At 39.1% G+C, this 26,878-nt stretch overlaps 4 protein-coding genes across 7 annotated transcripts; all 4 read left to right on the forward strand.

Moving 5' to 3' along the window:
- The first annotated feature begins 1,419 nt into the window (after nucleotides 1-1,419).
- On the forward strand, nucleotides 1,420-7,815 carry LOC311486303 (protein mono-ADP-ribosyltransferase PARP3-like). Of its 2 annotated transcripts, XM_084542110.1 has the most exons (12): nucleotides 1,420-1,743; nucleotides 2,073-2,269; nucleotides 2,703-2,828; nucleotides 3,051-3,230; nucleotides 3,323-3,461; nucleotides 3,886-4,109; nucleotides 4,199-4,357; nucleotides 4,511-4,597; nucleotides 4,685-4,862; nucleotides 4,957-5,100; nucleotides 6,013-6,211; nucleotides 7,680-7,757. In XM_084542110.1, exons 2-11 carry the CDS (start codon nucleotides 2,084-2,086, stop codon nucleotides 6,183-6,185), a joined length of 1,596 nt encoding a protein of 531 aa, XP_084398236.1. In that variant the 5' UTR covers nucleotides 1,420-1,743; nucleotides 2,073-2,083; the 3' UTR covers nucleotides 6,186-6,211; nucleotides 7,680-7,757. The 2 variants fall into 2 exon arrangements, with proteins under 2 accessions (XP_084398236.1, XP_084398235.1); XM_084542109.1 differs by having other exon boundaries at nucleotides 6,013-7,815.
- Nucleotides 7,816-9,876: 2,061 nt separating this feature from the next.
- LOC311486505 (protein mono-ADP-ribosyltransferase PARP3-like) lies at nucleotides 9,877-17,383 on the forward strand. 3 transcript variants are annotated; one of them, XM_084542377.1, is made up of 12 exons: nucleotides 9,877-10,447; nucleotides 10,766-10,965; nucleotides 11,412-11,537; nucleotides 11,862-12,041; nucleotides 12,134-12,272; nucleotides 12,684-12,907; nucleotides 12,997-13,155; nucleotides 13,309-13,395; nucleotides 13,484-13,661; nucleotides 13,757-13,900; nucleotides 14,785-14,982; nucleotides 17,361-17,383. In XM_084542377.1, exons 2-11 carry the CDS (start codon nucleotides 10,777-10,779, stop codon nucleotides 14,955-14,957), a joined length of 1,599 nt encoding a protein of 532 aa, XP_084398503.1. In that variant the 5' UTR covers nucleotides 9,877-10,447; nucleotides 10,766-10,776; the 3' UTR covers nucleotides 14,958-14,982; nucleotides 17,361-17,383. The 3 variants fall into 3 exon arrangements, with proteins under 3 accessions (XP_084398503.1, XP_084398501.1, XP_084398502.1); XM_084542375.1 differs by lacking the exon at nucleotides 17,361-17,383 and having other exon boundaries at nucleotides 14,785-15,923; XM_084542376.1 differs by lacking the exon at nucleotides 17,361-17,383 and having other exon boundaries at nucleotides 9,877-10,965; nucleotides 14,785-15,924.
- Nucleotides 17,384-17,617: 234 nt separating this feature from the next.
- LOC311487392 (protein mono-ADP-ribosyltransferase PARP3-like) lies at nucleotides 17,618-22,825 on the forward strand. Its single transcript, XM_084543648.1, has 9 exons — nucleotides 17,618-18,506; nucleotides 18,703-18,828; nucleotides 19,141-19,399; nucleotides 19,608-19,825; nucleotides 19,916-20,056; nucleotides 20,152-20,238; nucleotides 20,327-20,504; nucleotides 20,598-20,744; nucleotides 21,487-22,825. Exons 1-9 carry the CDS (start codon nucleotides 18,369-18,371, stop codon nucleotides 21,690-21,692), a joined length of 1,500 nt encoding a protein of 499 aa, XP_084399774.1. The 5' UTR covers nucleotides 17,618-18,368; the 3' UTR covers nucleotides 21,693-22,825.
- Nucleotides 22,826-24,713: 1,888 nt separating this feature from the next.
- Nucleotides 24,714-26,229, forward strand: gpr61l (G protein-coupled receptor 61-like; the record flags this gene model as incomplete). Its single annotated transcript, XM_084542150.1, has 1 exon — nucleotides 24,714-26,229. The coding sequence occupies one exon, from the start codon at nucleotides 24,714-24,716 to the stop codon at nucleotides 26,007-26,009; it is 1,296 nt and encodes a 431-aa protein (XP_084398276.1). The 3' UTR covers nucleotides 26,010-26,229.
- Between the last annotated feature and the right edge of the window lie 649 nt (nucleotides 26,230-26,878).

Raw genomic sequence — 26,878 nt, forward strand, 5'->3', positions numbered from 1 at the left:
TATTTTTTATCTTGATTTGAGCAACATGTTGGCAGCAATATAGCATTTGCATGTGGAGGAAGTGGACAGAAAATTGCAGCTCTGTCCTTGCCGTGGATGAGGTCATCAACTTAAAGGTTGAAAAAAGACTTGTGGACTTATGGAAAGTTAATTTGATTTTGTAAAGCGTCAACTTTGAGACAACTTGTATTGTTATTGACGCTATGTAAATAAAATTGAACTGAAATTAATCAAATTTAATACTTGGTTGTATGCAGCAGTTTTGGTAAACTAGTTTGAATTAAGAGTCATGCAAATTCAGTGTATCTGAGCAAAAACAAATGTAGGCTTTATCATGGTGTGTTTTTATTAAAATGTGTGTTTCAGTTAAATAGCAAAAATGCACTTTAGACTTACAAAAAAAATAAAAAATACCCAGTTGTACAATTCTTCTGTTGTGGTTATTATAACAAAAGTGGTGCAATTAAGATGCTTTGACTAAACACGAACTGTCCCATCAAAGTAGAAAGAAGACGAGAAAATGTCTCTGTCTCCTTTGCTTTTCATTAAATCTTCAAAATACATTAAACCCATACCGCATACGATGTATTTATAGCTGGCGGCAAAATTAACTTACTATATTCAGTTAATGTGCAGAAAATCTAAGGGCTTTGCCAGCGTTAATCAATAGTTTTTGAGGTTGAGGGATGTGTGAGTATGAGATTATGAGGAACTTTAAAACAGCTTTTTGGCAACTGTGAAATTAAAGTCTCATGAGGAATTCATTTTCAAACACCTTGCACACTGAATAAATGCACCACTTTGGCTCACTTGCCACTTCATTAGGTACACTGGTGTATAATGGTGATGAATACACTGTAGGAAGGATGTGGCATTCAGCATGAGTTTTAAAGAGGTCATGGTTTGTAGTACTGTTGAATTGTGTTGTGTTGCATCGACGCATGTTTCTATTATTTTGACAACCTAATTTTAGTTGGCGGTTTAGGCTAAATAACAAAAAAAGTTTAATTCAATATAGTTTTAAGAGAACCACAAACTACTCCCTCCAAAATTATCATACATTAAACCACCTTTCTTACGGTGTTTTAACATAAATAAATACATATATAAAAATCTTTATGGTCAGGACTTTTGTTATCAGAATTAATTTATTTTCACTATTGTATCTAATGTTTTGGCATTTCAGTTTTTTATTTACTTTTTGGGGGTTTGTTTTTATGTACTTTAGTTTTTATTGAGTTTTCCTTAGAACATGGACTATATCTAAATAAATAAATGACAATAAAATAATAATAATTAATGAGGAAGCACAAGAAAATCAAAAACTAAAGTAAACGTTAACAGCCATAGAGTGTATTTTTGGTTTGTTAATAATGGATGTTGCGGCTCGTAGACTTAAATACGATTTCCATAAGCTAAACATTTGTAGAAATAAATGTAATTTAAACGCACACATCGATGACATATTAGTGAACCTAAATAAAACGTGGATTTAATTTGACCCGGCTGCTCTGATGACTTCATACCGTCGTCAGCTAGCTAGGTGGCGGTGCAGCCGTTAGCTAGCTCTGCTTTCTCATGATGAGGAAAAGAAGGAGTACAGTGGAGCTCCTCCTCTTCCTCTCACTGTAAACTTACCGGAGAATCACAGTATTCCAGCTGCAGCCAGTTGTCTACCTCAGACTTTGAAGACACTTGATCTTTCAGGTCTGCTGCCAACATCGCTTCTTGCTAAATAAAAAGGTGAGTTCCCAGCTTGGAGAAATATCATCTCGTCTTCGGGATAAACGCAGTGGAGGGTGGAGTCTCTTTTAGTTGTCCTCTAAAACACATTATACTACTGTTTATGACACACTATGAGGGATATCTGTTAATTATTACTGCAACCGGATGACATTTAGCCAGTAGGAAGTGCATGTGATGGGACCTCATCAGTTTTTGATGGACACTCATGACACACACACACACACACACACACACAGAGAGAGCTTCCTAGAGAGCATGCCTCAACTTGTCCAGGCTTAATGCCCAGGCAGGACGCCACCGCTGCAGTGTTGTTTGTTTGAGTGCAGGCATCAGGAACATGGCACCGAAGAGACGAGCTGCGGCTGCTGCAAAGGCAGGTGGAAAGAAAGTGAAAGAGGAGCCTCAGACATCAAAGGTAAAAGATGCCTTCACCTCTGCAAAAGAGGCCCTCCGGGCTGCAGGGCCACAGGTCAAAAGCAAGAGGAAGGTGGATGAGCACTGCGAACTGTCACCCAATGGAGAGGTATGTTATTCATGTTGATGGACATTTTTGCATCTTATTATCATTCCTATGTATATAATATATATATTGTGCAACTAAGCTACTGTGTACTGTAAGCAATTTCAATTGTGGATCATTAAAGTCTAAGTATGAATCTGTAGTTTATAGCTTTACAAACGATTTGCACCATTGTTTACTGTTTTAAAATGCTGCTAATGCACTTCATTGTCCTAATTACATTCATCTAAGCTCTATTAATGTATATATTGTATTTTATTGTGTATTGCTGCTATAGTTTTTATTTTTATTTCTTCCAATCCAGAGAGCTGCTAAATGGTGTTTAATAGTTTTCACCGAACAATGGCAATAAAACTAATTCTTCTTTTTCTTCTTCTTCTTATTAAATAACTTAATATACGAAAACTGATTCTGATAAATGTTCTGTCTCCACCAGGTCTACAAGGACTATGACTGCATGCTCAATCAGACAAATGTCGGACATAACAATAACAAGTTTTATGTCATTCAAGTTATTAAAGTGAACAAGAGATACTACGCTTGGAACAGATGGGGCAGAGTGGTAAGTTTGTCCCACAATAGATTTCTACTAATAAAACCCCATTGTTTACTCTGCTCTGTTTTATTGCTTTTTAATATGTATCGTAATCTTATTTTAATTAAGTGATTCTTAAGGACGTAAATTTGGCACCGCTCACAGTATGTGAAGATACATGTGTATTTGTGAATATATAATGTTATACGAAGCAAGTTTTCCCCTTGGTTGCTACATCTTTAAATTCAGGGAGAAGTGGGACAGTGCAAACTGTACCCGTTTAATGAGCCTAAGAAAGCTGTCGAAGACTTTGAGAAAAAGTTTAAGGACAAGACAAAGAACAACTGGAGAAACCGGAAGAATTTTGTGTCTCACCCTGGGAAGTACACGTTGATAGAGGTGGACGGAGAGCAGGATGCTGAAGTCAAGGTAATTTAAGTGTGTTTGACAGGAACAAGGAGGGTGGATATGAAACCGGAAATTATTTTAAATGCAAACTCTCTCTGGGTTCGCTCTGGCAGGTGGACACTGTTGACAGCAGGGCGATGAAAGTCGCTAAGAACGTCCTACCATGCACGCTTGACGCAGCTACAAAGGACCTCATCTCACTCATTTTCAGCAATGACATGTTCAAGGAGGCGATGGAATGTATGAACTTAGGTGGGTGTGTCTCAGTTCAGAAACAGTTCATGTAGTTTGCCTAGGTTCATAGGGCTTAAAATGCCAGCTCAGAGCTCCTCTGTTTAATTTTCATTATTGCTTAGTATTAAAAACAGTGAGAAAACAAATCAACTGCAGTATATGACATTTATATGACTAACCACTGCTACAACGGAAGGGTAAAGTCTGCGTTTACACATCGTCTTATCTCCACAGTTTGAACATACCTTGATTAGTGTCTTGTTCATTGTTGACACAATTGTTGTCATTGTGACTTTTAAAAGTAGTTGGGGGGAAAAAGACAGTTTGAACCTTAAAATAAACTAAATAAACTTTTTGAGATGCATTTCCAGCAAAAAGAAAGATGACATGAATTAATAGTCTCGTTGGGATTTGTGTTTTTGTGTTTATGGCCGTCATACAGACATCAAAAAGATGCCTTTGGGAAAGCTCAGTAAGGTACAGATTGCAAAGGGCTTCGATGTTTTGGAGGAGATCGAGGCAGCTATGAAACTAAAAAGCAGAAACAAAAATCTGGAAGAACTTTCCTCAAAGTTCTTCACCACAATCCCACACAACTTTGGCAGGAAGAGTCCGCCGATCATTGACAACAGCGAGATCGTGGAGAAAAAGAAGGAGATGCTCATGGTGAGATTTAGTTTTTTGTTTCTGATTATGTGCGAGTTGTCTTTCTATGTTTGTCAGTCCTAAAGTTGCTTTCCTTGTACTCTACAAAGGTGTTGGCTGACATCGAGCTTGCCCAGACTCTGAAGTCAGAGACTGAGGCTCAGGCTCAGGACGAGATGATCGAAAAAGTTCCTCACCCACTCGACCAAGACTACAGTTCCCTCAAATGCAGGCTCACTCTGATGGACAAAGGCACGGAAACTTTCAAGGTACTTTGTCTTTAGTGATAAGGGCTTTGAACATAAAAGCCTTGTTCCATTCAATTCAATTTTATTTCTATGGCGTCAATAACAATACAAGACACTATTTCGTTGTCCTCTGTGCACCAGTATTTGTTGTTTAATATCTTATTGTTTTTGAAGATCATTCAAAAATACCTCAACGCGACTGCAGGTGACTATTTCAAACCAAAAATCATCAACGTCTGGGAAGTCGACCGAGAGAAAGAGGTAAACAATAGAGCTAGTTTAAAGTTTAAATGCAGTACTGGAGACCAAAGAAGTGCTGTGACCTGATTCAGGAGTTTCACATTGCAGGGAGATCGCTTTAGCGAAAATGATAGCCTGGAGAACCGCCGTCTGCTGTGGCATGGTACAAACATAGCGGTGGTGGCAGCCATCTTGAAGAGTGGTCTGAGGATAATGCCCCACTCAGGAGGCCGTGTGGGTCGGGGCATCTATTTTGCATCTGAAAACAGCAAGTCTGCAGGTTACGGTGAGCCTGTAGAACTAGTGATTAATTGAAATAACACTTGGAACTATTGACAATCATAATACTATATTTGAATCACTCTGTAATTTATTTTTAGTGTGTCCATGTAAAAACACTGGAGTGATGTTTCTGAGCGAGGTGGCCCTTGGAAAAGAGTACACCATTACCAGAGACATGACAACCTTAAAGAAGGCTCCGGCGGGCTGTGATAGCGTGGTGGCACGAGGCACTGCGGAACCAGGTATAGTTCTTGCTCAGTTTTGTGATTATTCCATCCTACTCTCAGGTTCACTGTCAGTATATTTGCAGAGCCACAAGTGTTTTCAGGCTCCCTTATGAGAGCTGTGGCTACCAAATGGCTCTTCATTTAGTTTCACTCTGAGCCTTCTATTTTATCCTAATTTAGCGATTTTGAATGGTTTGTGTGTTGGTAAGCAACTTTTCATTTGCTGTTTTCATAAAAGCCTTATTGTTATGCATTTTCTTTTCTTTTTTCATTACAAAAAATACAGTAACTATTGTTTAACCTTCCTGTCAAAGCTTCAAATGAACTACTGAACCACAGCAAACAAATCAAATAAATACCGGCCAAGGTTTTAACATTATGACACATTAGATAAAAGTTTTTGGTCCCGCCCCTGCCTGCATGGATTCGCAGGAGCCCCTCAAGCTTCGGCTCTCCCCGATGGGAATCGCCTCTTCTCGCTCGCTACAAAGAAGTGGCTCTTAGAGCCGGCTCGTTCGCAAACGACACATCACTAGTTCAGTTGAGGTTCAGATGTAAAACAGGAACAGCCTTCATTGTGTGCCGTCTGAATTTAGTGGTTTTATTTATTTTGTTTCTTACATTCAGCCAGTCAAGGAGAGCTCTCTCGCTGACTTGTACTGCTGCTCCAACAGGCTAAATCGGCCTGCAACAGGGTACTGACTACTGCTGACGGTGCAGGGTGCTCAATAAAAACTAGGGCCACGGAATCTCACGGACGACCCAACACCGGAAAGCACCAGTTTGGTGTGACACGGTCCTTAAATTGCAACGAATCCGTAAAAAGAAACATGCCGTTCAAGTTTAAGGTCATGGAAGCATTTGAGAGCCACTGTGTTACGGCATATGTGTTTTATTAGGTGAAGTTGTTCACTCTTGTGTTTTCAGATCCCTCCAAGGACATCTTCATCACCCTGGAGGGAAAGGAGGTTGCGGTTCCTCAGGGTAAGCCCATCAAGCAGCCCCAGTTTTCAGAGAGCCACTTCAGCAACAGTGAATATCTCATCTACAAAGAAAGCCAGTGTCGCCTTCGCTACCTGCTGGAGCTGAACATGTGCTGATGAATCAAATCAAAAAAAAGAATAAGGTGCTTTGAAGTCCTCTTTTTTTTTTTTTTTCGATGTGGGTTTATGGCTTCTTGCGACGCTTGGATTTGCTGTTGTCTCATCTAATATGCTTATTTACTTTATTGTTCGGATAATTATGGAGAAGTCCTCGTCATTACACATAAATGACTCATTCTCTTCTGTGCCTTATTGCATTTGTAATAGACTGCACCTTTGTTAAAACACACACTATCAAACTGTAATGACGGTTTCCTTTATCATGAAGAAGATTGTCCTACTGGTAACTGAACAGTAGCGTCCAGTCAGTCACCAAAGAAGAAAAGCTACGTGTTGAACTAATTATGAAACTGTATATTTCAAATAATATTAATATAAAATATTTAGTTGTACAACTATGTGCCTGACTATAAATATAACTCAGAATGTATTAAGTTCATTTCTAAGTGAATCATGAATGTATGATTAGTTACATTTGATCTTCCTGCATCGCTGACACACAACACACACCGACAGTTTTTATTTGCACCAGTCACTGCTTTTTCTTGAACGTCTACCAGGCTTGATTTTTGCACACTTTATTTTTTCCACTTCTGCACTGCTCCTAGATGTTTCAGGGGGTAGTTGCTGCATGCTTTTGCACTTTTTACGTGATCATAATAGCAGAGGAGAAGCAAAAGTGCTATCTATGCACACACATGTTTTAAGAAGTGTAAAGTTTGGGTTGCGGCTAATGTAGAAATTGTTGTAGGTTTTCTGGAGCTGTAAGAAAGAGAAACGCTGAGAAAAATCATATGTAAGTCATGAATAGCTTTGCCTTTCCACAGTAGGTGTCAGTAATGAGCAACTCTTGTTGAAAACATTGTTTGCACTATGATATTACTTGAATCTGTGATTAGTAAATAAACTGAAGGGCCCCTCAAATCCACTGCATTCTCTTGGCTTGGAGACTTTTATCGCTGCATATGTGCTGTATTGTATGTTTCCTGTGTTACTGATATTGCCTCTTTAAAAACAACAACAACAAAAACAATAATAATCTTCCAGAGAAATGTATCTATGTATTCCACCTATGGTTTCTCATGATGATGGTTTTATATTTTACCTGAAAGGTAAACTCAAATCAACATGTAGCTGTTGTCTTATTTTGGAAGACCCCAATACGACTGATCAGACACTAATCAGATTAGAATGGCTTTTGGACCGGACGTCACAATATTTAAAAAGGACTACATGAGACACGGCATTTTATCCATCCGAACCAAGTCTGTCATTAACGTTGTTACCGTAAAAAACGTTTCCTACTCTTATGTGGTGGATTAATATTTCCCAAACTCAAACTGAGACACTTTATTTAAATGTGTCATCACTCCTACCTTCTATCTCGTTTAGGCTTCGGTGCCAGTTTGATACTAAGAGTGTATATAAATATGAACAACGTGTCCCCACTTCCTTGCATTGGCCGAACTGATGCTATTTTCCCGGGGATAGGTGCAGCGCCATCTTGTGACTTTGGACCCAGAGTCTGCGCAGTAGTCTCAGATATCGAAGAGGTCAGACAGACGACCGTCCTGACTTTGTTGTCCTCAAAGTGCTGTGAGTACAATGTCCCGATTACTTTATTTTGTTCTTTGACTCGTAGCAATTTTAAATGAGATGCCAATAAAGTCGCATATATCCCTTGTTTTTGAAGATTCTACTTGCAACGATGGAGTAAATTATAGTAAATCTGTTAAATGTAATATATACAAGAAGTTTTTAACGTAGATTCTGGTGAACCGGTTTGTGCTTTCTTGTAATTTATGTAAATAAAATGTGTTTTTTATTAATACCACAATGACTTCAAGTCTGTTTCTTTTGGCGTTATGGTGATGTGTGTATTCCAGATGATAATGTAAAATGCTTTAAGACAATGATTTACTTACCTTGACACTGTAAACACTGGAAAAATGAAACCCACCTACGGCCTACTGGTGCAAACTACTGAATATATGTAATACACTAAATTGAGTGCACACATACACTATAGTGCTTTTCAGTCTTACAAAACAAAGCACACTTTCACACTACTTGTACAAGGATGAAACTATGCAACGCAATCTGGGGCTTAGTGTCTTGCTCGAGGGCACTTCAGTACGTCAACATAAGGAGCTGAAGGTCAACCATCAACCCCTACAAGACTATTTTAAATATACAATTATGTTGTTGCATGCAAATTAAACATGCACTCAATTGGTGTTTGAAATCTACACTACCCAATATTTAACAGCTTAAATCTGCACCATCTGCCTAAACCAAACGGTCTCTAAAATGAAAATTACCAGCACAAATATCATCTGCTGATATGGGATAATATCCACCAGAGCTGTCTTAGGAATACACACAGCAGTCAGCGGCCCAGAATAACAGAGCCTTATGAGTTGGAAAATACATCCATGATTTAACACTGCCATCTTGTGTCCACTATTTTTTATCTTGATTTGAGCAACATGTTGGCAGCAATATAGCATTTGCATGTGGAGGAAGCGGACAGAAAATTGCAGCTCTGTCCTTGCTGTGGACGAGGTCGTCAACTTAAAGGTTGAAAAAAGACATAAACATATTAAACTAATTATTTAGGTAAGCGGAAAAATAGTGGAAAGTTAATTTAATTTTGTAAAGTGTCAATTTTGAGACAATTTGTATTGGCATTGGTATTGATGCTATATAAATAAAATTGAACTGAAATGAATCAAATTTATTACCTACTTGTATGCAGCAGTCTTGGTAAACTATAATTTGAATTAAGAGTCAGGCAAATCCAGTGTATCTCAGCAAAAACAAGTTGTAAAGAAACAAAAATACAAATGTAGGCTTTATCATGTTGAGTTTTTATTAAAATTTGTGTTTCAGTTAAATAGCAAAAATGTACTTTAGACTTAGAAAAGAGATACCCAGTTGTACAATTCTTCTGTTGTGGTTATTATAAGAAAAGTGGTCATTAAATCTTCAAAATACATTAAACCCCATACCACATACAATGTATTTATAGCTGGCGGCAAAATTAACTTACTATATTCATACTGTCAATGAACCACAGTACCATTTGTTTTAATGGTCAGTTAATGTGCAGAAACCTTAAAATCTAAGGGCTTTGCCAACGTTAATCAATAGTTTTTGAGGTTGAGGGATGTGTGAGTATGAGATTATGAGGAACTTTAAAACAGCTTTTTGGCAACTGTGAAATTAAAGCCTCATGAGGAATTCATTTTCAAACACCTTGTACACTGAATAAATGCACCACTTTGGCTCACTTGCCACTTCATTAGGTACACTGGTGTATAATGGTGATAAATACAATCTGTTATAACAGTGCTGCACTTAATTTCGTCTTCGTGAAGGATGTGGCATTCAGCATTCGTTTTAAAGAGGTCATGGTTTGTAGTACTGTTGAATTGTGTTGTGTTGCATCGACACATGTTTCTATTATTTTGACAACCCCATTTTAGTCAGCGGTTTAGGCTAAATAACAAAAAAAAAAAAAAAGAGTTTAATTCAATACAGTTTTATAGAACCACAAACTACTCCCTCCAAAATGATCATACATTAAACCACCTTTCTTACGGTGTTTTAACATAAATAAATATATAAAAAATTTTATGGTCAGGACTTTTATTATCAGAATTAATTAATTTTCACTATTATCTAATGTTTTGGCATTTCAGTTTTTTATTTACTTTTTGGGGGTTTGTTTTTATGTACTTTAGTTTTTATTGAGTTGTCCTTAGAACATGGACTATATCTAAATAAATAAATGATAATAAAATAATAATTAATGAGGAAGCACAAGAAAATCAAAAACTAAAGTTAACAGCCATAGAGAGTGTATTTTTGGTTTGTTAATAATGGATGTTAAATAAACGTATTTAGACTTAAATACGATTTCCATAAGCTAAACCTTTGAAGAAATAAATATAATTTAAACGTACACATCGATGACATATTAGTGAACCTAAATAAAACGTGTATTTAATTTGACCCGGCTGCTCTGATAACTTCATACCGGTGTCAGCTAGCTAGGTGGCGGTGCAGCCGTTAGCTAGCTCTGCTTTCTCATGATGAGGAAAAGAAGGAGTACAGTGGAGCTCCTCCTCTTCCTCTCACTGTAAACTTACCGGAGAATCACAGTATTCCAGCTGCAGCCAGTTGTCTACCTCAGACTTTGAAGACACTTGATCTTTCAGGTCTGCTGCCAACATCGCTTCTTGCTAAATAAAAAGGTGAGTTTCCAACTGGGAGAAATATCATCTCGTCTTCGGGATAAACGCAGTGGAGGGTGGAGTCTCTTTTAGTTGTCCTCTAAAACACATTATACTACTGTTTATGATACACTATGAGGGATATCTGTTAATTATTACTGCAACCGGATGACATGTATCCAGTAGGAAGTGCATGTGATGGGACCTCATCAGTTTTTGATGGACACTCAAGACACACACACACAGAGAGAGCTTCCTAGAGAGCATGCCTCAACTTGTCCAAGCTTAATGCCCAGGCAGGACTCCACCAACGCTGCAGTGTTGTTTGTTTGAGTGCAGGCATCAGGAACATGGCACCGAAGAGACGAGCTGCGACTGCTGCTGCAAAGGCAGGTGGAAAGAAAGTGAAAGAGGAGCCTCAGACATCAAAGGTAAAAGATGCCTTCACCTCTGCAAAAGAGGCCCTCCGGGCTGCAGGGCCACAGGTCAAAAGCAAGAGGAAGGTGGATGAGCACTGTGAACTGTCATCCAATGGAGAGGTATGTTATTCATGTTGATGGACATTTTTGCACCTTATTATCATTCCTGCGTATATAATATATATTGTGCAACTAAGCTACTGTGTACTGTAAGCAATTTCAATTGTGGATCATTAAAGTCTAAGTATGAAACTGTAGTTTATAGCTTTACAAATGATTTGCACCATTGTTTACTGTTTTAAAATGCTGCTAATGCACCTCATTGTCCTAATTACATTCATCCAAGCTCTATTAATGTATATATTTTATTTTATTGTGTATCGCTGCTATAGTTTTTATTTTTATTTCTTCCAATCCAGAGAGCTGCTAAACGGTATTTAATAGTTTTCACCGAACAATGGCAATAAAACTAATTCTTCTTTTTCTTCTTCGTCTTCTTCTTCTTATTATTATTAAATAACTTCATATACGAAAACTGATTCTGATAAATGTTCTGTCTCCACCAGGTCTACGAGGACTATGACTGCATGCTCAATCAGACAAATGTCGGACATAACAATAACAAGTTTTATGTCATTCAAGTTATTAAAGTGAACAAGAAATACTACTCTTGGAACAGATGGGGCAGAGTGGTAAGTTTGTCCCACAGTAGATTTCTACTAATAAAACCCCATTCTTTACTCTGCTCTGTTTTATTCCTTTTTAATATGTATCGTAATCATATTGTAATTAAGTGATTCTTAAGGACGTAAATTTGGCACCGCTCACAGTATGCGAAGATACATGTGTATTTGTGAATAAATATATGAATCGTTTTAACAAATAGTAATATTAATGTGTGTGGTAATATTTAATATAATGTGGTACTTCTGACTGCTCCTACTACTCATGTTAGTGCGATTCCTCTTTATGTACGAAGTAAGTTTTCCCCTTGGCTGCTACATCTTTAAATTCAGGGAGAAGTGGGACAGAGCAAACTGAACCCGTTTAATGAGCCTGAGAAAGCTGTCAAAGACTTCGAGAAAAAGTTTAAGGACAAGACAAAGAACAACTGGAGCGACCGGGAGAATTTTGTGTCTCACCCTGGGAAGTACACGTTGATAGAGGTGGACGGAGAGCAGGATGCTGAAGTCAAGGTAATTTAAGTGTGTTTGACAGGAACAAGGAGGGTGGATATGAAACCGGAAATTATTTTAAATGCAAACTCTCTTTGGGTTTGCTCTGGCAGGTGGACACTGTTGACGGCAGGGCGGTGAAAGTCGCTAAGAACGTCCTACCGTGCACACTTGACGCAGCTACAAAGGACCTCATCTCACTCATTTTCAGCAATGACATGTTCAAGGAGGCGATGGAATGTATGAACTTAGGTGGGTGTGTCTCAGTTCAGAAACAGTTCATGTAGTTTGCCTAGGTTTAAAGGGCTTAAAATGCCAGCTCAGAGCTCCTCTGTTTAACTTTCATTATTGCTTAGTATTAAAAACAGTGAGAAAACAAATCAACTGCAGTATATGACATTTAAATGACTAACCACTGCTACAACAGAAGGGTAAAGTCTGCGTTTACACATCGTCTTATCTCCACCTTGATTAGTGTCTTGTTCTTTGTTGACACAATTGTTGTCATTGTGACTTTTAAAAGTAGTTGGGGGAAAAAGGACAGTTTGAACCTTAAAACAAACTAAATAAATTTTTTAGATGCATTTCTTAGCAAAAACAAAGATGACATGAATTAATAGTCTCGTTGGGATTTGTGTTTTTGTGTTTATGGCCGTCATACAGACATCAAAAAGATGCCTTTGGGAAAGCTCAGTAAGGTACAGATTGCAAAGGGCTTTGATGTTTTGGAGGAGATCGAGGCAGCTATGAAACTAAAAGGCAGAAACAAAAATCTGGAAGAACTTTCCTCAAAGTTCTTCACCACAATCCCACACAACTTTGGCAGGAACAGGCCGCCGATCATTGACAACAGCGAGATCGTGGAGAAAAAGAAGGAGATGCTCATGGTGAGATTTAGTTTTTTGTTTTTGATTATGTGCGAGTTGTTTTTCTGTGTTTGTCAGTCCTAAAGTTGCTTTCCTTGTACTCTACAAAGGTGTTGGCTGACATCGAGCTTGCCCAGACTCTGAAGTCAGAGACTGAGGCTCAGGCTCAGGACGAGATGATCGAAACAGTTCCTCACCCACTCGACCAAGACTACAATTCTCTCAAATGCAGGCTCACTCTGATGGACAAAAGCACGGAAACTTTCAAGGTACTTTGTCTTTGGTGACAAGGGCTTTGAACATACAAGCCTTGTTCAATTCAATTCAGTTTTATTTATATGGCGTCAATAACAATACAAGACACTATTTCGTTGTCCTCTGTGCACCAGTATTTGTTGTTTAATATCTTATTGTTTTTGAAGATCATTCAAAAATACCTCAACGCGACTGCAGGTGACTATTTCAAACCAAAAATCATCAACGTCTGGGAAGTCGACCGAGAGAAAGAGGTAAACAATTAGAGCTAGTTTAAAGTTTATATGCAGTACCGGAGACCAAAGAAGTGCTGTGACCTGATTCAGGAGTTCCACATTGCAGGGAGATCGCTTTAGCGAGAATGATAGCCTGGAGAACCGCCGTCTGCTGTGGCACGGTACAAACATAGCGGTGGTGGCAGCCATCTTGAAGAGTGGTCTGAGGATAATGCCCCACTCAGGAGGCCGCGTGGGTCGCGGCATCTATTTTGCATCTGAAAACAGCAAGTCTGCAGGTTACGGTGAGCCTGTAGAACTAGTGATTAATTGAAATAACACTTGGAACTATTACAATCATACTATATTTGAATCAGTCTGCTCTGTAATTTATTTTTAGTGCGTCCATGTAAAAACACTGGAGTGATGTTTCTGAGCGAGGTGGCCCTTGGAAAAGAGCACACCGTTACCAAAGACTCCCCCGCCTTGAAGAAGGCTCCAGCAGGCTATGATAGCGTGGTGGCACGAGGCAATATGGAACCAGGTATAGTTCTTGCTCAGTTTTGTGATTATTCCATCCTACTCTCAGGTACACTGTCAGTATATTTGAAGAACCACAAGTGTTTTCAGGCTCCCTTATGAGAGCTGTGGCTACCAAATGGCTCTTCATTTAGTTTCACTTTGAGCCTTCTATTTTGTCCTAATTTAGCGATTATGAATAGTTTGTGTGTTGGTAAGCAACTTTTCATTTGCTGTTTTCATAAAAGCCTTATTTTCATGCATATTGTTTTTCTTTTTTCGTTACAAAAAAATACAGTTACTATTGTTTAACCTTTTTTTATCAAAGCTTTAAATTAACAACTGAACCACAGCAAACAAATCAAATAAATACAGGTCAAAGGTTTAACATTATGACACGTTAGATAAAAGTCTGTAGTGCAAAGTCCCACCCCTGCCTGCATGGATTCACAGGAGCCCCTAAAGCTTGGCCCTCCCCTATGAGAATCGGCTCTTCTCGCTCACTACAAAGAATTGGCTCTTAGAGCCGGCTCGTTCGCGAACGACACATCACTAGTTCAGATGAGGTTTTATTTAATTTATTTCTTACGTTCAGCTAATCAAGGAGGTCTCTCTCACTGACTTGTACCGGTGCTCCATCGTGCTAAATCGGCCGGCAACAGGGTACCGACTACTGTTGACGATGCAGGGTGCTCGTTAAAACTGGGCCGACAGAAGCTCATGGACGGTTTGGTGTGTCACAACCCGTAAATTGCAACAAATCCGTAAAAAGAAACATGCCGTTCAAGTTTAAGTTCATGTTAGTGATTTTGAAATAAATTTCCGCATAGCCCATTAAAGCATTTGAGAGCCACTGTGTTACTACATATGTGTTTTATTTGGTGAAGTTGTTCACTCTTGTGTTTTCAGATCCCTCCAAGGACACCTCCATCACCCTGGAGGGAAAGGAGGTTGCGGTTCCTCAGGGTAAGCCCATCAAGCAGCCCCAGTTTTCAGAGAGCCACTTCAGCAACAGTGAATATCTCATCTACAAAGAAAGCCAGTGTCGCCTTCGCTACCTGCTGGAGCTGAACATGCGCTGATGAATCAAATCAAAAAAAGAATAAGGTGCTTTGAAGTCCTCTTTTTTTTTTTTTGATGTGGGTTTATGGCTTCCTGCGACGCTTGGATTTACTGTTGTCTCATCTAATATGCTTATTTACTTTATTATTCGGATAATTATGGAGAAGTCCTCGTCATTACACATAAATAACTCATTCTCTTCTGTGCCTTATTGAATTTGTAATAGACTGCACTTTTGTTAAAACACACACTATCAAACTGTAATGACGGTTTCCTTTATTATGAAGAAGATTGTCCTACTGGTAACTGAACAGTAGCGGCCAGTCAGTCACCAAAGAAGAAAAGCTACGTGTTGAACTAATTATAAAACTGTATATTTAAAATAATATTAATATAAATGTTTAGTTGTACAACTATGTGCCTGACTCTAAATACAACTCAGAATGTATTAAGTTCATTTCTAAGTGAATCATGAATGTATGATTAGTTACATTCGATCTTCCTGCATCACTGACACACAACACACACCCACAGAACGTCTACCAGGCTTGATTTTTGCACACTTTCTTTTTTCCACTTCTGCACTGCTCCTAGATGTTTCAGGGGGTAGTTGCTGCATGCTTTTGCACTTTTTACATGATCATAATAGCAGAGGAGGAGCAAAAGTGCTATCTATGCACACACATGTTTTCAGAAGTGTAAAGTTTGGGTTGCGGCTAATGTAGAAATTGTTGTAGGTTTTCTGGAACTGTAAGAAAGAGAAACGCTGAGAAAAATCATATGTAAGTTATGAATAGCTTTGCCTTTCCACAGTAGGTGTCAGTAATGAGCAACTCTTGTTGAAAACATTGTTTGCACTATGATATTACTTGAAACTATGTTTTGTAAATAAACTGAAGGGCCCCTCAAATCCATTGCAGTGTCTTTGCTTGGAGACTTTTATCGCTGCATATGTGCTGTATTGTATGTTTCCTGTGTTACTGATATTGCCTCTTTAAAAAAAATAACAACAAGAACAAAAGAAAAAAACAATAATAATCTTCCAGAGAAATGTATCTATGTATTCCACCTATGGTTTGTCATGATGATGGTTTTAAATTTTACCTGAAAGGTAAACTCAAATCAACATGTAGCTGTTGTCTTTATTTTGGAAGTCCCCAATACGACTGATCAGACACTAATCAGATTAGAATGGCTTTTGGACCGGACGTCACAATATTTAAAAAGGACTACATGAGACACGGCTTTTTATCCATCCGAACCAAGTCCGTCATTAACGTTGTTACTGTAAAAAAAATGTTTCCTACTCTTATGTGGTGGATTAATATTTCCCAAACTCAAACTGAGACACTTTATTTAAATGTGTCATCACTCCTACCTTCTATCTCGTTTAGGCTTTTGGTGCCAGTTTGATAGGCTACTAAGAGCGTATATAAATATGGACAACGCGTTCCCACTTCCTTGCATTGGCTAAACTGATGCTATTTTCTCGGGGAAGGGGCAGCACCATCTTGCGACTTTGGACCCAGAGTCTGCTCAGTATGGTCCAAGAGTGAAGCCACGCGGAGCCGCGATATCGATGACCTGACCACACTTCCACCTGACTTATTGGCGTTTTTGTTTAATTAATACTGCGATACTAGTTACCAGGAAATGTTGGATTATACACTGTGCTTTTTAAAAAAAATTGTTTTACAACTCTCAAGGTCACACACGGGAAGGCTTTATGGAGCAGTTGGCATGGCAACTGGTAGTCGCCATTATGTCACATCCTGTTTCTGTAGCATCAATTAACTAACTAAAATGAAACTGATCGAAAAAATTCACTCTTGAACATGTACCAACATTGTATTAAATACCTAAAATGACAGAAACCATCCTTGAAGAAAAAAAAAATAATAAAAAATTGCGTGTATCTTAGTGTTTTAATTTAGCCCAAGTCTCATCCACTAACATGGAGGAGGTGGATCTTATGACCTATACTGCAGCCAGTCACCAGGGGGAGCTCTACTTGCTTTGGCTTCATTTTTGAGGAGCAGTTCCCACTGTCCATATTTATACAGTCTACGGGCAAAGACAACCTCAACGAACATATTAAATACTCAGAATTCACTTGTTGAAGTGGAGGACACGCTTCTTAGATGTTCTGTAACTGCAGCAATTGCAGTCAGTTATTAACTGTATTTAAAATGATCAAAAATGGATCTAAACCTCAATCACAGCTGAGAGGTTGTTGTTAGTTGAGGTGAGAACTTGCAGAAAGACCACAGCTAGTGACTTCTGACAGCTAGCATCCGTCACCTGTCACTCAAGACAACCATACCCCTAATTATGCATTAAGTTAATTAATTGACTTTAAACCTTAATAAAAAAATAATAATAAAGGAATGAGTTATAAAATAATACACCCCTCCCCCATACAGGTGTCATGGATGGTGAAATAAGAGGAAAAAGGAGGAGTACAGTCAGGCTCCTCCTGTTTTTCAGATTGTAAAGTGACTGTAAGCGTACCAAAGACTCACAGTCTGTCAGCTGCAGCCAGTTGTCTGCCTCAGACTTTGAAGACACCTGATCTTTCGGTCTGCTGCTAACATCGCTTCGTGCTAATAAAAAGGTGAGTCTCCAGTCGGGATAAATTAATCTTGTCTTTGGGTTTAAAACAGTGAAGGATGGAGTCTCTTTTAGTATCCAAAAGTCGTTTAAGAAAGGCAATTGGACTTCTAGAGTTTTTTTTGTTTGTTTGTTTTTTGTAGTAGATGTAGGTGGACGATTCAGCAGTCCACCTACACCTGGAGAACAAAGGACACTTCTTTGAAGATAGCAACATCCAACTCTTAGCCAGAGAAGACAGATAGTTTGAAAGAGGAGTAAAAGAAACCATCTATGTCAGATTAGAAAAACCTTCTCTAAACAGAGGAGGCGGACTAAGATATAATCTGTCATCAATTTGCAATACAGTCCTAATTTCTGTCCTCAAGAAATTTCAACCCCATTCACACATTGAGACCGGAGCCTCTGACTGATAATGTGCCTGATGATTAGAACACGATTCATAGGGAAAGAGGACAGGGACAAACAGGGACACGAGAGGTACCAGACACTTGTCGTCAACAGAAAAAGTCAAGCAAGTTTTTCCAAAAAAAACAAACAAACAAACAAACAAAAAAAACTCTGCAAGCCCAGTTGTCTTTCTTAAACGCTTTTTTGGATATACCATGAACTGGATGAGTGAGAACCTTCACAGACACGAGTCTCTTTTCGTTGTCTTCCTCTAAAACAAATTATACTACCGTTCATGATACAAAAAGAGATATTTCTGTTAATTACTGCAACCAAAGGGCAATCAGTCTGTAAGAAGTACATGTGATGGGACCTCATCAATTTGTTTTGATGGTCACTCACAAGTTTGTTTGAGTGCAGGCATCAGGAACATGGCACCAAAGAGACGAGCTGCGTCTGCTAAAGAGGCAGGTGGAAAGAAAGCAAAACAGGCGCTCCTGTCTGCAGGGCCACGGGTCAAAAGAAACAGGAAGGTGGATGAGCATTATGCACTGTCACTCTCTGGAGAGGTATGACACTGTACAACACTGGAGTTTTTAGCTTTACACTTGCACATTTGTTTACTGTTTTAAAATCCAGAGAGCTGCTAAACGCTATTTAATAGTTTTCACCGGACAATGACAATAAAACTAATTCTTCTTCTTCTTATTAAATAACTTAATATATGAATTGAACTGATTCTGATAAATGTTCTGTCTCCACCAGGTCTACGAGGACTATGACTGCATGCTCAATCAGACAAATGTCGGACATAACAATAACAAGTTTTATGTCATTCAAGTTTTTAAAGAAAACAAGAAATACTACTCTTGGAACAGATGGGGTAGAGTGGTAAGTTTGTCCCACAATAGATTTCTACTAATAAAACCCCATTCTTTACTCTGCTCTGTTTTGTTATTCTTTAATATGTATTGTACTCATATTTTCTTAAGGATGTAAATTTGGCACCACTCACAGTATATGAAGATACATGTGTATTTGTGAATAAATATATGAATCGTTTTGACAAATAGTAATATTAACGTGTGTGGTAATATTTAATATAATGTGGTACTTCTGACTGCTCCTACTGCTCATGTTAGTGCGATTCCTCTTTATATACAAAGTAAGTTTTCCCTTTGGTTGCTACATCTTTAAATTCAGGGACAAATGGGACGAAGCAACCTGAAAGAGTTTAATGAGCCTGAGACAGCTGTCAAAGACTTCGAGAAAAAGTTTAAGGAGAAGACAAAGAACAACTGGAGCGACCGGAAGAATTTTGTGTCTCACTCTGGGAAGTACACCTTGATAGAGGTCACTAAGAACGTCCTACCATGCACGCTCGACGCAGCTACGAAGGACCTCATCTCACTCATTTTCAGCAATGACGTGTACAAGGAGATGATGGAATGTATGAACTTAGGTGGGTGTGTCTCAGTTTAGAAACAGGTTCTTGTAGTTTGCATAGGTTCAGCATAGATTAAAATATCAGCTCTGTGGGGAAAAGACAGTTTGCACCTTAAAATAAACTAAATAAACATTTTGATATGCATTTCTCTGCAAAAACAAAGAAGACATGAATTAATAGTCTTGTTGGGATTTGTGTTTTTGTGTTTATGGCCGTCATACAGACATCAAAAAGATGCCTTTGGGTCAGCTCAGTAAGGAACAGATTGCAAAGGGCTTTGGAATTTTGAAGGAGATTGAGGCAGCTATCAAAGTAAAAAGCAAACGTTTGGAAGAACTTTCCTCAAAGTTCTTCACCACAATCCCCCACAACTTTGGCAGGAACAGGCCGCCGATCATTGACAACAGTGAGATCGTGATGAAAAAGGAGGAAATGCTCACAGTGAGATTTTTTGCATTTTTTTTTTATTATGAGTGAGCTATCTTTCTATATTTGTCGGTCCTAAAGTTGCTTTCCTTTTACTCTACAAAGGTGTTGAGTGACATCGTGCTTGCCCAGACTCTGAAGTCAGAGACTGAGGCTCAGGCTCAGGATGCAGTTGACCAATACTACAATTCTCTCAGATGCAGACTCACTCTGATGGACAGAGACAATGACAGAAACATTTTCGAGGTACTTTGTCTTTAGTGATAAGGGCTTTGAACATAAAAGGCTTGTAGTCCTCTGTGTACCATTATTTAATATTTATTTTCTTATGGTTTTTGAAGATTATTGAAACATACTTCAACGCCACTTCAGGTGGCTCTTACATACCAAACATCATCAATGTCTGGGAAGTCGACCGAGAGGAAGAGGTAAACAATTAGAGCTAGTTTAAAGTTTAAATGCAGTACCGGAGACCAAAGAAGTGCTGCGACCTGACTCATAAGTTCCACATTGCAGAGACATCGCTTTAGTGAGAATGATAGGCTGAAGAACCGCCGTCTGCTGTGGCATGGTACAAACATAGCGGCGGTGGCAGCCATCTTGAAGAGTGGTCTGAGGATAATGCCCCACTCAGGAGGCCGTGTGGGTCGCGGCATCTATTTTGCATCTGAAAGCAGCCTTTCTGCAAAATACGGTGAGTCTGTAGAACTATTGATTCAAGAAAATAACACTTGAAACTATTACAATCATAATACTATATTTGAATCACTCTGTAATTTATTTTTAGTGCGTCCATCTAAAAACAACACTGGAGTGATGTTTCTGGGTGAGGTGGCCCTTGGAAAAGAGTACACCATTACTGAAGATGACAGGCAGTTGAGGAGGGCTCCGGGAGGCTATCAAAGTGTGGTGGCACGAGGCAGAGTGGAACCAGGTATAGTTCTTGCTCAATTTTGTGATTATTCCATCCTACTCTCAGGTTCACTGTCAGTATATTTACAGAGACACAAGTGTTTCCAGTCTTAAAGTACCTTCTAGTTTGCTTGCACAAATTTAAGTTGCACTGTTAAGTTACAGACAAACTGACATCGAGTACTACGAAGGGCGACTGTTGCACTTTAACACACACGCAAAGATTACGGCCAATGTCCAGTTTTCACATATGACCTACACCTTTGTGAAAGAAAATCTTTTGGGAAGCAGAAAGAGCTTCTATTAAATGGCAGACATCATGCTGATCAGATGGTCTACAGTTTATTCATTTTAGATGAAAATATTCATGTATTTGAATGTTTAGATGAGGTACAGATGTAAAACAGGAACAGCCTTCAGTGTGTGCCCTCTGAATTTAATAGTTTTATTTAATCTCTTTCCATTTAGCCAATCAGGGAGATCTCTCTGACTTGTACCGCTGCTCCATCGTGCTAAATTGGCCTGCAACAGGGTACTGACTACTGCTGACAGTGCAGACTGCTCGATAAAAACTAGGGCCACAGAAGCTCAGGGATGACCCAACACTGGAAAATACCAGTTTGGTGTGTCACAGTCCTTAAACTGCACCGAATCTGTAAAAAGAAACATGCCGTTAAAGTTTAATGTCATGAAAGCATTTGAGAGCCACTGTGTTACTACATATGTGTTTTATTTATTGAAGTTGTTCACTCTGGTGTTTTCAGATCCCTCTGAGGACATCTCCATCACCCTGGAGGGAAGGGAGGTTGCAGTGCCTCAGGGTGAGCCCATAGAGCAGCCCCAGTTTTCAGGGAGCCACTTCAGCAACAGTGAATATGTCATCTACAATGAAAGCCAGTGTCGCCTTCGCTACCTGCTCACGCTGGACATTCCTCCCGAGTCCAAATTTTCGTTTGCTACTGGATGCTAATTTGTAGATTGTTCTGACTTGTGTCTCGGAGAAACTGATGCTGAAACTTTCTTACTTTAAATCCAAAGTACCTTTATTTACAGACTATCCACATCCTTTTTAGTACATAATCTAAACTAAAAATCGTTTCATACAAGTCCTACGAGCACAGTCAAAAACTGTTTGCTTCGCCCCTGATTAGCAACACCTGTGATTCGTAACGAGAACTTAAATGTCTTCAGGCCAGCCTCGGCCGTGACCATTACACCCCCTAGTGTGCAGGAGGAGTGAAACCAAGATAAGACAAATGAATATATGGCTCCTACATTCCGTAAGCCAAATAATAATAAAAAAGAATAAAGTGCTTTGAAGTCCTCTTTTTTTTTAATGTGGGTTTATGGCTTCCTGCGACGCTTGGATTTACTGTTGTCTCATCTAATATGCTTATTTTCTTTATTGTTCGGATAATTATGGAGAAGTCCTCATCATTACACATAAATGACTCATTCTCTTCTATGCCTTATTGCATTTGTAATAGACTGCACCTTTGTTAAAACACACACTATCAAACTGTAATGACTGTTTCCTTTATCAAGAAGAAGATTGTCCTACTGGTAATTGAACAGTCAGTCACCAAAGAAGAAAAGCTACGTGTTGAACTAATCATAAAATTGTATATTTAAAATAATAATAATATAAAATGTTTAGTTGTACAACTATGTGCCTGACTATAAATGGACCTCAGAATGTATTAAGTTCATTTCTGAGTGAATCATGAATGTATGATTAGTTACATTCGATCTTCCTGCATCGCTGACACACAACACACACAAACAGTATTTGCACCAGTCGCCGCTTTTTCTTAAATGTCTACCAGTCTTCTTTGTCATTTTTGGGGTAGTTGCTGCATGCTTTTGCACTTTTTACATGATCATAATAGCAGAGGAGTAGCAAAAGTGCTATCTATGCACACACATGTTTTCAGAAGTGTTAGTGTGGGTTGCAGCTAATGTAGAAATTGTTGTAAGTTTTCTGGAGCTGTAAGAAAGAGAAATGCTGAGAAAAGTCATATGTAAGTCATGAATAGCTTTTCCTTTCCACAGTAGGTGTCAGTAATGAGCAACTCTTGTTGAAAACATTGTTTGCACTATGTTATTACTTGACCCTGTGATTAGTAAATAAACTGAAGGGCTCCTCAAATCCACTGCAGTGTCTTTGCTTTTTCTTTGGAGACTTTTATTGCTGCATATGTGCTGTATTGAATGTTTCCTGTGATACTAATATTGCCTCTTTAAAAAAAAAACATAATAATCTTCCAGAGAAAGAAGGTATTCCACCTGTGGTTTGTCATGATGATGGTTTTATATTTTACCAGAACGTTAAACTCAAATCAACATATAGTTGTTGCCTTTATTTTGGAAGTCCCCAATACGATTGATAAGACACTATAATCAGATTCAAATGGCTTTTGGACCGGACGTCACAATATTTAAAAAGGACTAGATAAGACAAGACTATTACTTGTGTAACTTTACTGATTCCCTGTTGGGCAACACAGCTGCACCTGGAGTTAACCTCAAGACAGAAAGAAAATTACCAAAGATCTAAACCAAAAGTAGCTTCCAAAGAATACGTGGAACAAAAGAAACAGCAAATAAATTGGTAATACAGTTGGTATGTAGATCAAAAAATCTGAAATCTAAATGGCACTTTAAACGGGTGGCATTTAGGACCCAGGGTAGACTGAGCCCCGGCAGGGGACAGTAGAGTGTGTGTCTATTTGAAAGGGCAAAAAAAAAAAAAAAACACCAGTGCACACAATCACAGAAGACAATGTGTGACAGTCACTGCCATACACAGGACAGGACAGGACAGTGTGAGGGTGTTGCAGGAAGGAGGGGTGAGGAGAAAGAAGAAGCATCATTTTAAATCAAACGCCATCATGGAAGCAGTGATCACCGCTTATTTAATTGATAATATTCACGTGTGATAACTCAGAGCCAAACTGAGAGCCACTTCTGACTGGAGCCTTTATAAACAACATGTAGACAGTAGCTTTTTCGGGTCAGACGTCTGGTTCACCTGTCTGATTTGAACTATACCACAGAGAGAGAGAGATGGGATCATGGGTAAGTAACGTCATGTATAATCTGTCTTTGTGTTTGGTCATAAAAAAAATCTAGATAAAAACTTTATTCAGCAGCCAAACCAAGTGTTTTACGATACTGACTTTTTCTCTTATTTGAAAGAAAATAATTTAAAACCTGACTATACATTTTTTCAACTTCCATTCTCCAAAGCAAAGTGGTAAAAGTCTCTGCCTCGAAAATGAATAAACAGTCCTTTCATGCATTAGGTCAATACTCCGGCAACATTGCCTCCATGTGAATGGGCGTATAATGTCCCGATTAATTTGTCCAAGAGTCAAGAAAACACTAACATTAGCATATTTAGGACTTTTTTTAGCCTCTGCATATATCATATCAACTTTCACATCTTTTTATATCACTCCTTTATCCGTTTTCATAAAATAAAATGGAAGAGCCAGTGATGTTGGTAGCATCAGTTCATTAACGTGAAACATTTATTCGACTGCAGTAGGAGATGAAACAAAATTGATCCTTAAAAAGTTAAAGATATCACTCATGGCGGAAAGCTCATGAAGGCTGTTTATCATTAACATCACCGCTGAATGGCCTTCAATGGGTGCTCAAGCTGAACATAAACAAGACTACCATACTGCATTTTACCGTCAACACATGAATGTGAATCTGTTTACATTAAAACATGTACTTTAAGCAACTCTATGTATTCCCTTGGAAATCAGCAGGAATGTATTTGCACAGTATTACAGCTATAATAAACAGTGACGCCACTTTAATATCAGTATTCAGACAGCACGGCTTTATAATGGATAGATAAATGCATTTAACATGTCTTAACTGCCTTAAAATGTATGTATTTTTGAATTTTTTGCGCTTTCAATGCAGGGCTTACAAATATGAGGACACACGTGATGAATATGGAGGACTCTGTGAATGAATGATGGCCGACGAAACTGGTCCCATGATCGCCTCTGTGCAAGATCTTTCGCTCCCCAATCTCACCACTGAACTCTGGGAGGCGAATCCCACGGTTCCTGCCGATGTGGGCGTCGTCACAAGCTCCCAGTCGCAGATCAAAGACCTTTTTGGGTTGTTCTGCATGGTGACCCTCAACCTCATTGCTTTGTTGGCCAACGCTGGGGTCATGGTGGCCATTGCTCGCGCTCCCCACCTCAAGAGGTTTGCGTTCGTGTGTCACCTTTGTGCAGTTGACCTGCTGTGCGCCATCCTACTCATGCCTTTGGGTATCATATGCAGCTCCCCTTTTTTTGGCACCGTGGTGTTTACTGTGCTGGAGTGTCAGGTTTACATATTTCTTAATGTTTTCCTCATCTGCATGTCCATTCTCACCATCGCTGCCATTAGTGTAGAGCGTTACTTCTACATTGTACACCCAATGCGTTATGAAGTCAAGATGACCATCAACCTTGCCATTGGTGTCATGATCCTAATCTGGGTTAAGTCACTGGTCTTAGCTTTGGTCACGCTGTTTGGGTGGCCAGCTTATGGACATCAGAGCTCTATTGCAGCATCTCACTGTTCTCTTCATGCAAGCCACAGTCGCCTGAGAAGAGTGTTTGCGGTCCTCTTCAGCGTGGTTTGTTTCCTGGCTCCTGCCGTGGTTATCTTTGCCGTGTACTGTGCTGTGTACAAGGTGGCTCGTTCTGCGGCACTACAGCAAGTCCCTACAGCGCCAACGTGGGCAAATGCGAGCCCTGCAAAGGATCGCTCAGACTCCATCAACAGTCAAACTACCATGATCGCCACAACCCGAACTCTGCCCCAAAGACTATCTCCCGAAAGAGCCTTCAGCGGAGGAAAAGCTGCACTTACCCTGGTGTTCATTGTGGGCCAGTTCTTGGTTTGCTGGTTGCCGTACTTCATCTTCCACCTGCAAATGTCTCTGACTGGCTCCATGCAGAGCCCTGGGGACTTAGAGGAGGCAGTCACCTGGCTGGCCTACTCCTCCTTCGCAGTCAACCCATTCTTCTATGGCCTGTTGAACAGACAGATCAGGGAGGAGCTGGTAAAGTTTCGACGCTGTTGCTTGACCCAGCCTGTGGAGTTTGGGGCGTCCAGCCAAGAGGGTTCGCTTCAGGAAAACTTCCTCCAGTTCATCCAGAGAACCACAGGGACAACTGAAACTCGGTCCAACTGCGCCAACTCCAGTCCCAGAAACACTATGGACCAGGGCGTTAAAATCCCTGGACAAATACCTGAGGAACGCACTTAGTCACTGACCAACGTGAGTTGTGGACTACAGTGATAATATGCAAGTCACGTCCGGTTTAACTTCTCTCTGAGCAAGTGTATGGTGGGAAAAAAATCCAGTGGCCAGTATGAATTATTTCTTTAAAATACTTTTTTTGAGATAGACTTGAAAAAATGTGTACCTGTCATTTAAACACGTTTTAAATATCCAGTGCCATTTGTTGTTTAACTCTAATAGGATTTATTATTGTAGGTCAAGGTGCTATGACTGTACTGTAACATGAAATTATGTAATTGTGATAATTTTTTTCTGTGTACATTTTCTATTCATTAGAATTCTATTGTCTTTGGGCTCGTTTTAAAGTGGCAATCTTGAAGATTTCAGTCCTGGTTAGTTTGGTGATGCCTGTAGCTACAAGTGGTAACAAGAAAAGATGCAGCCTGTCGCCTGCAGCTCTTCATCTAACAGCTCACTATGGCCGCTCCTTCTTGTTCCATTATCTGCTACAAAACTGAACCACAGTAAAAAAAAATAATAATAATAATAATTAAAAAGCAAAAAATCCTCTTATGTGTAAACCTATTTTCACTCCTATATTTCCTGATTAACGATACTGACAAACATGCTGCATGTCATTACTTCATAATAAAGGTCAACTTGTGTTTGCCAATTAAATGCTTTTAATGTGATGCTGCAGGGATGGGACTCGATTAAAAAAAAATTGTAATTAATTAATCTCGATTAATCGCATTTTAATTGCATAACAATATTTGCCCCAAAAAGCAACATTTTTCAATTTAAATGGATTAAAGTGGACGACTGAATCAAATAATAGATACAGACATGAATATTGTAAACTCAAGCTCTTTTAATGTCTGGAAAAATGGATA

The sequence above is a fragment of the Chelon labrosus genome, assembly GCF_963514085.1.
Source record: "Chelon labrosus genome assembly, chromosome: 4".
NCBI classification, from domain to species: Eukaryota; Metazoa; Chordata; class Actinopteri; order Mugiliformes; family Mugilidae; genus Chelon; species Chelon labrosus.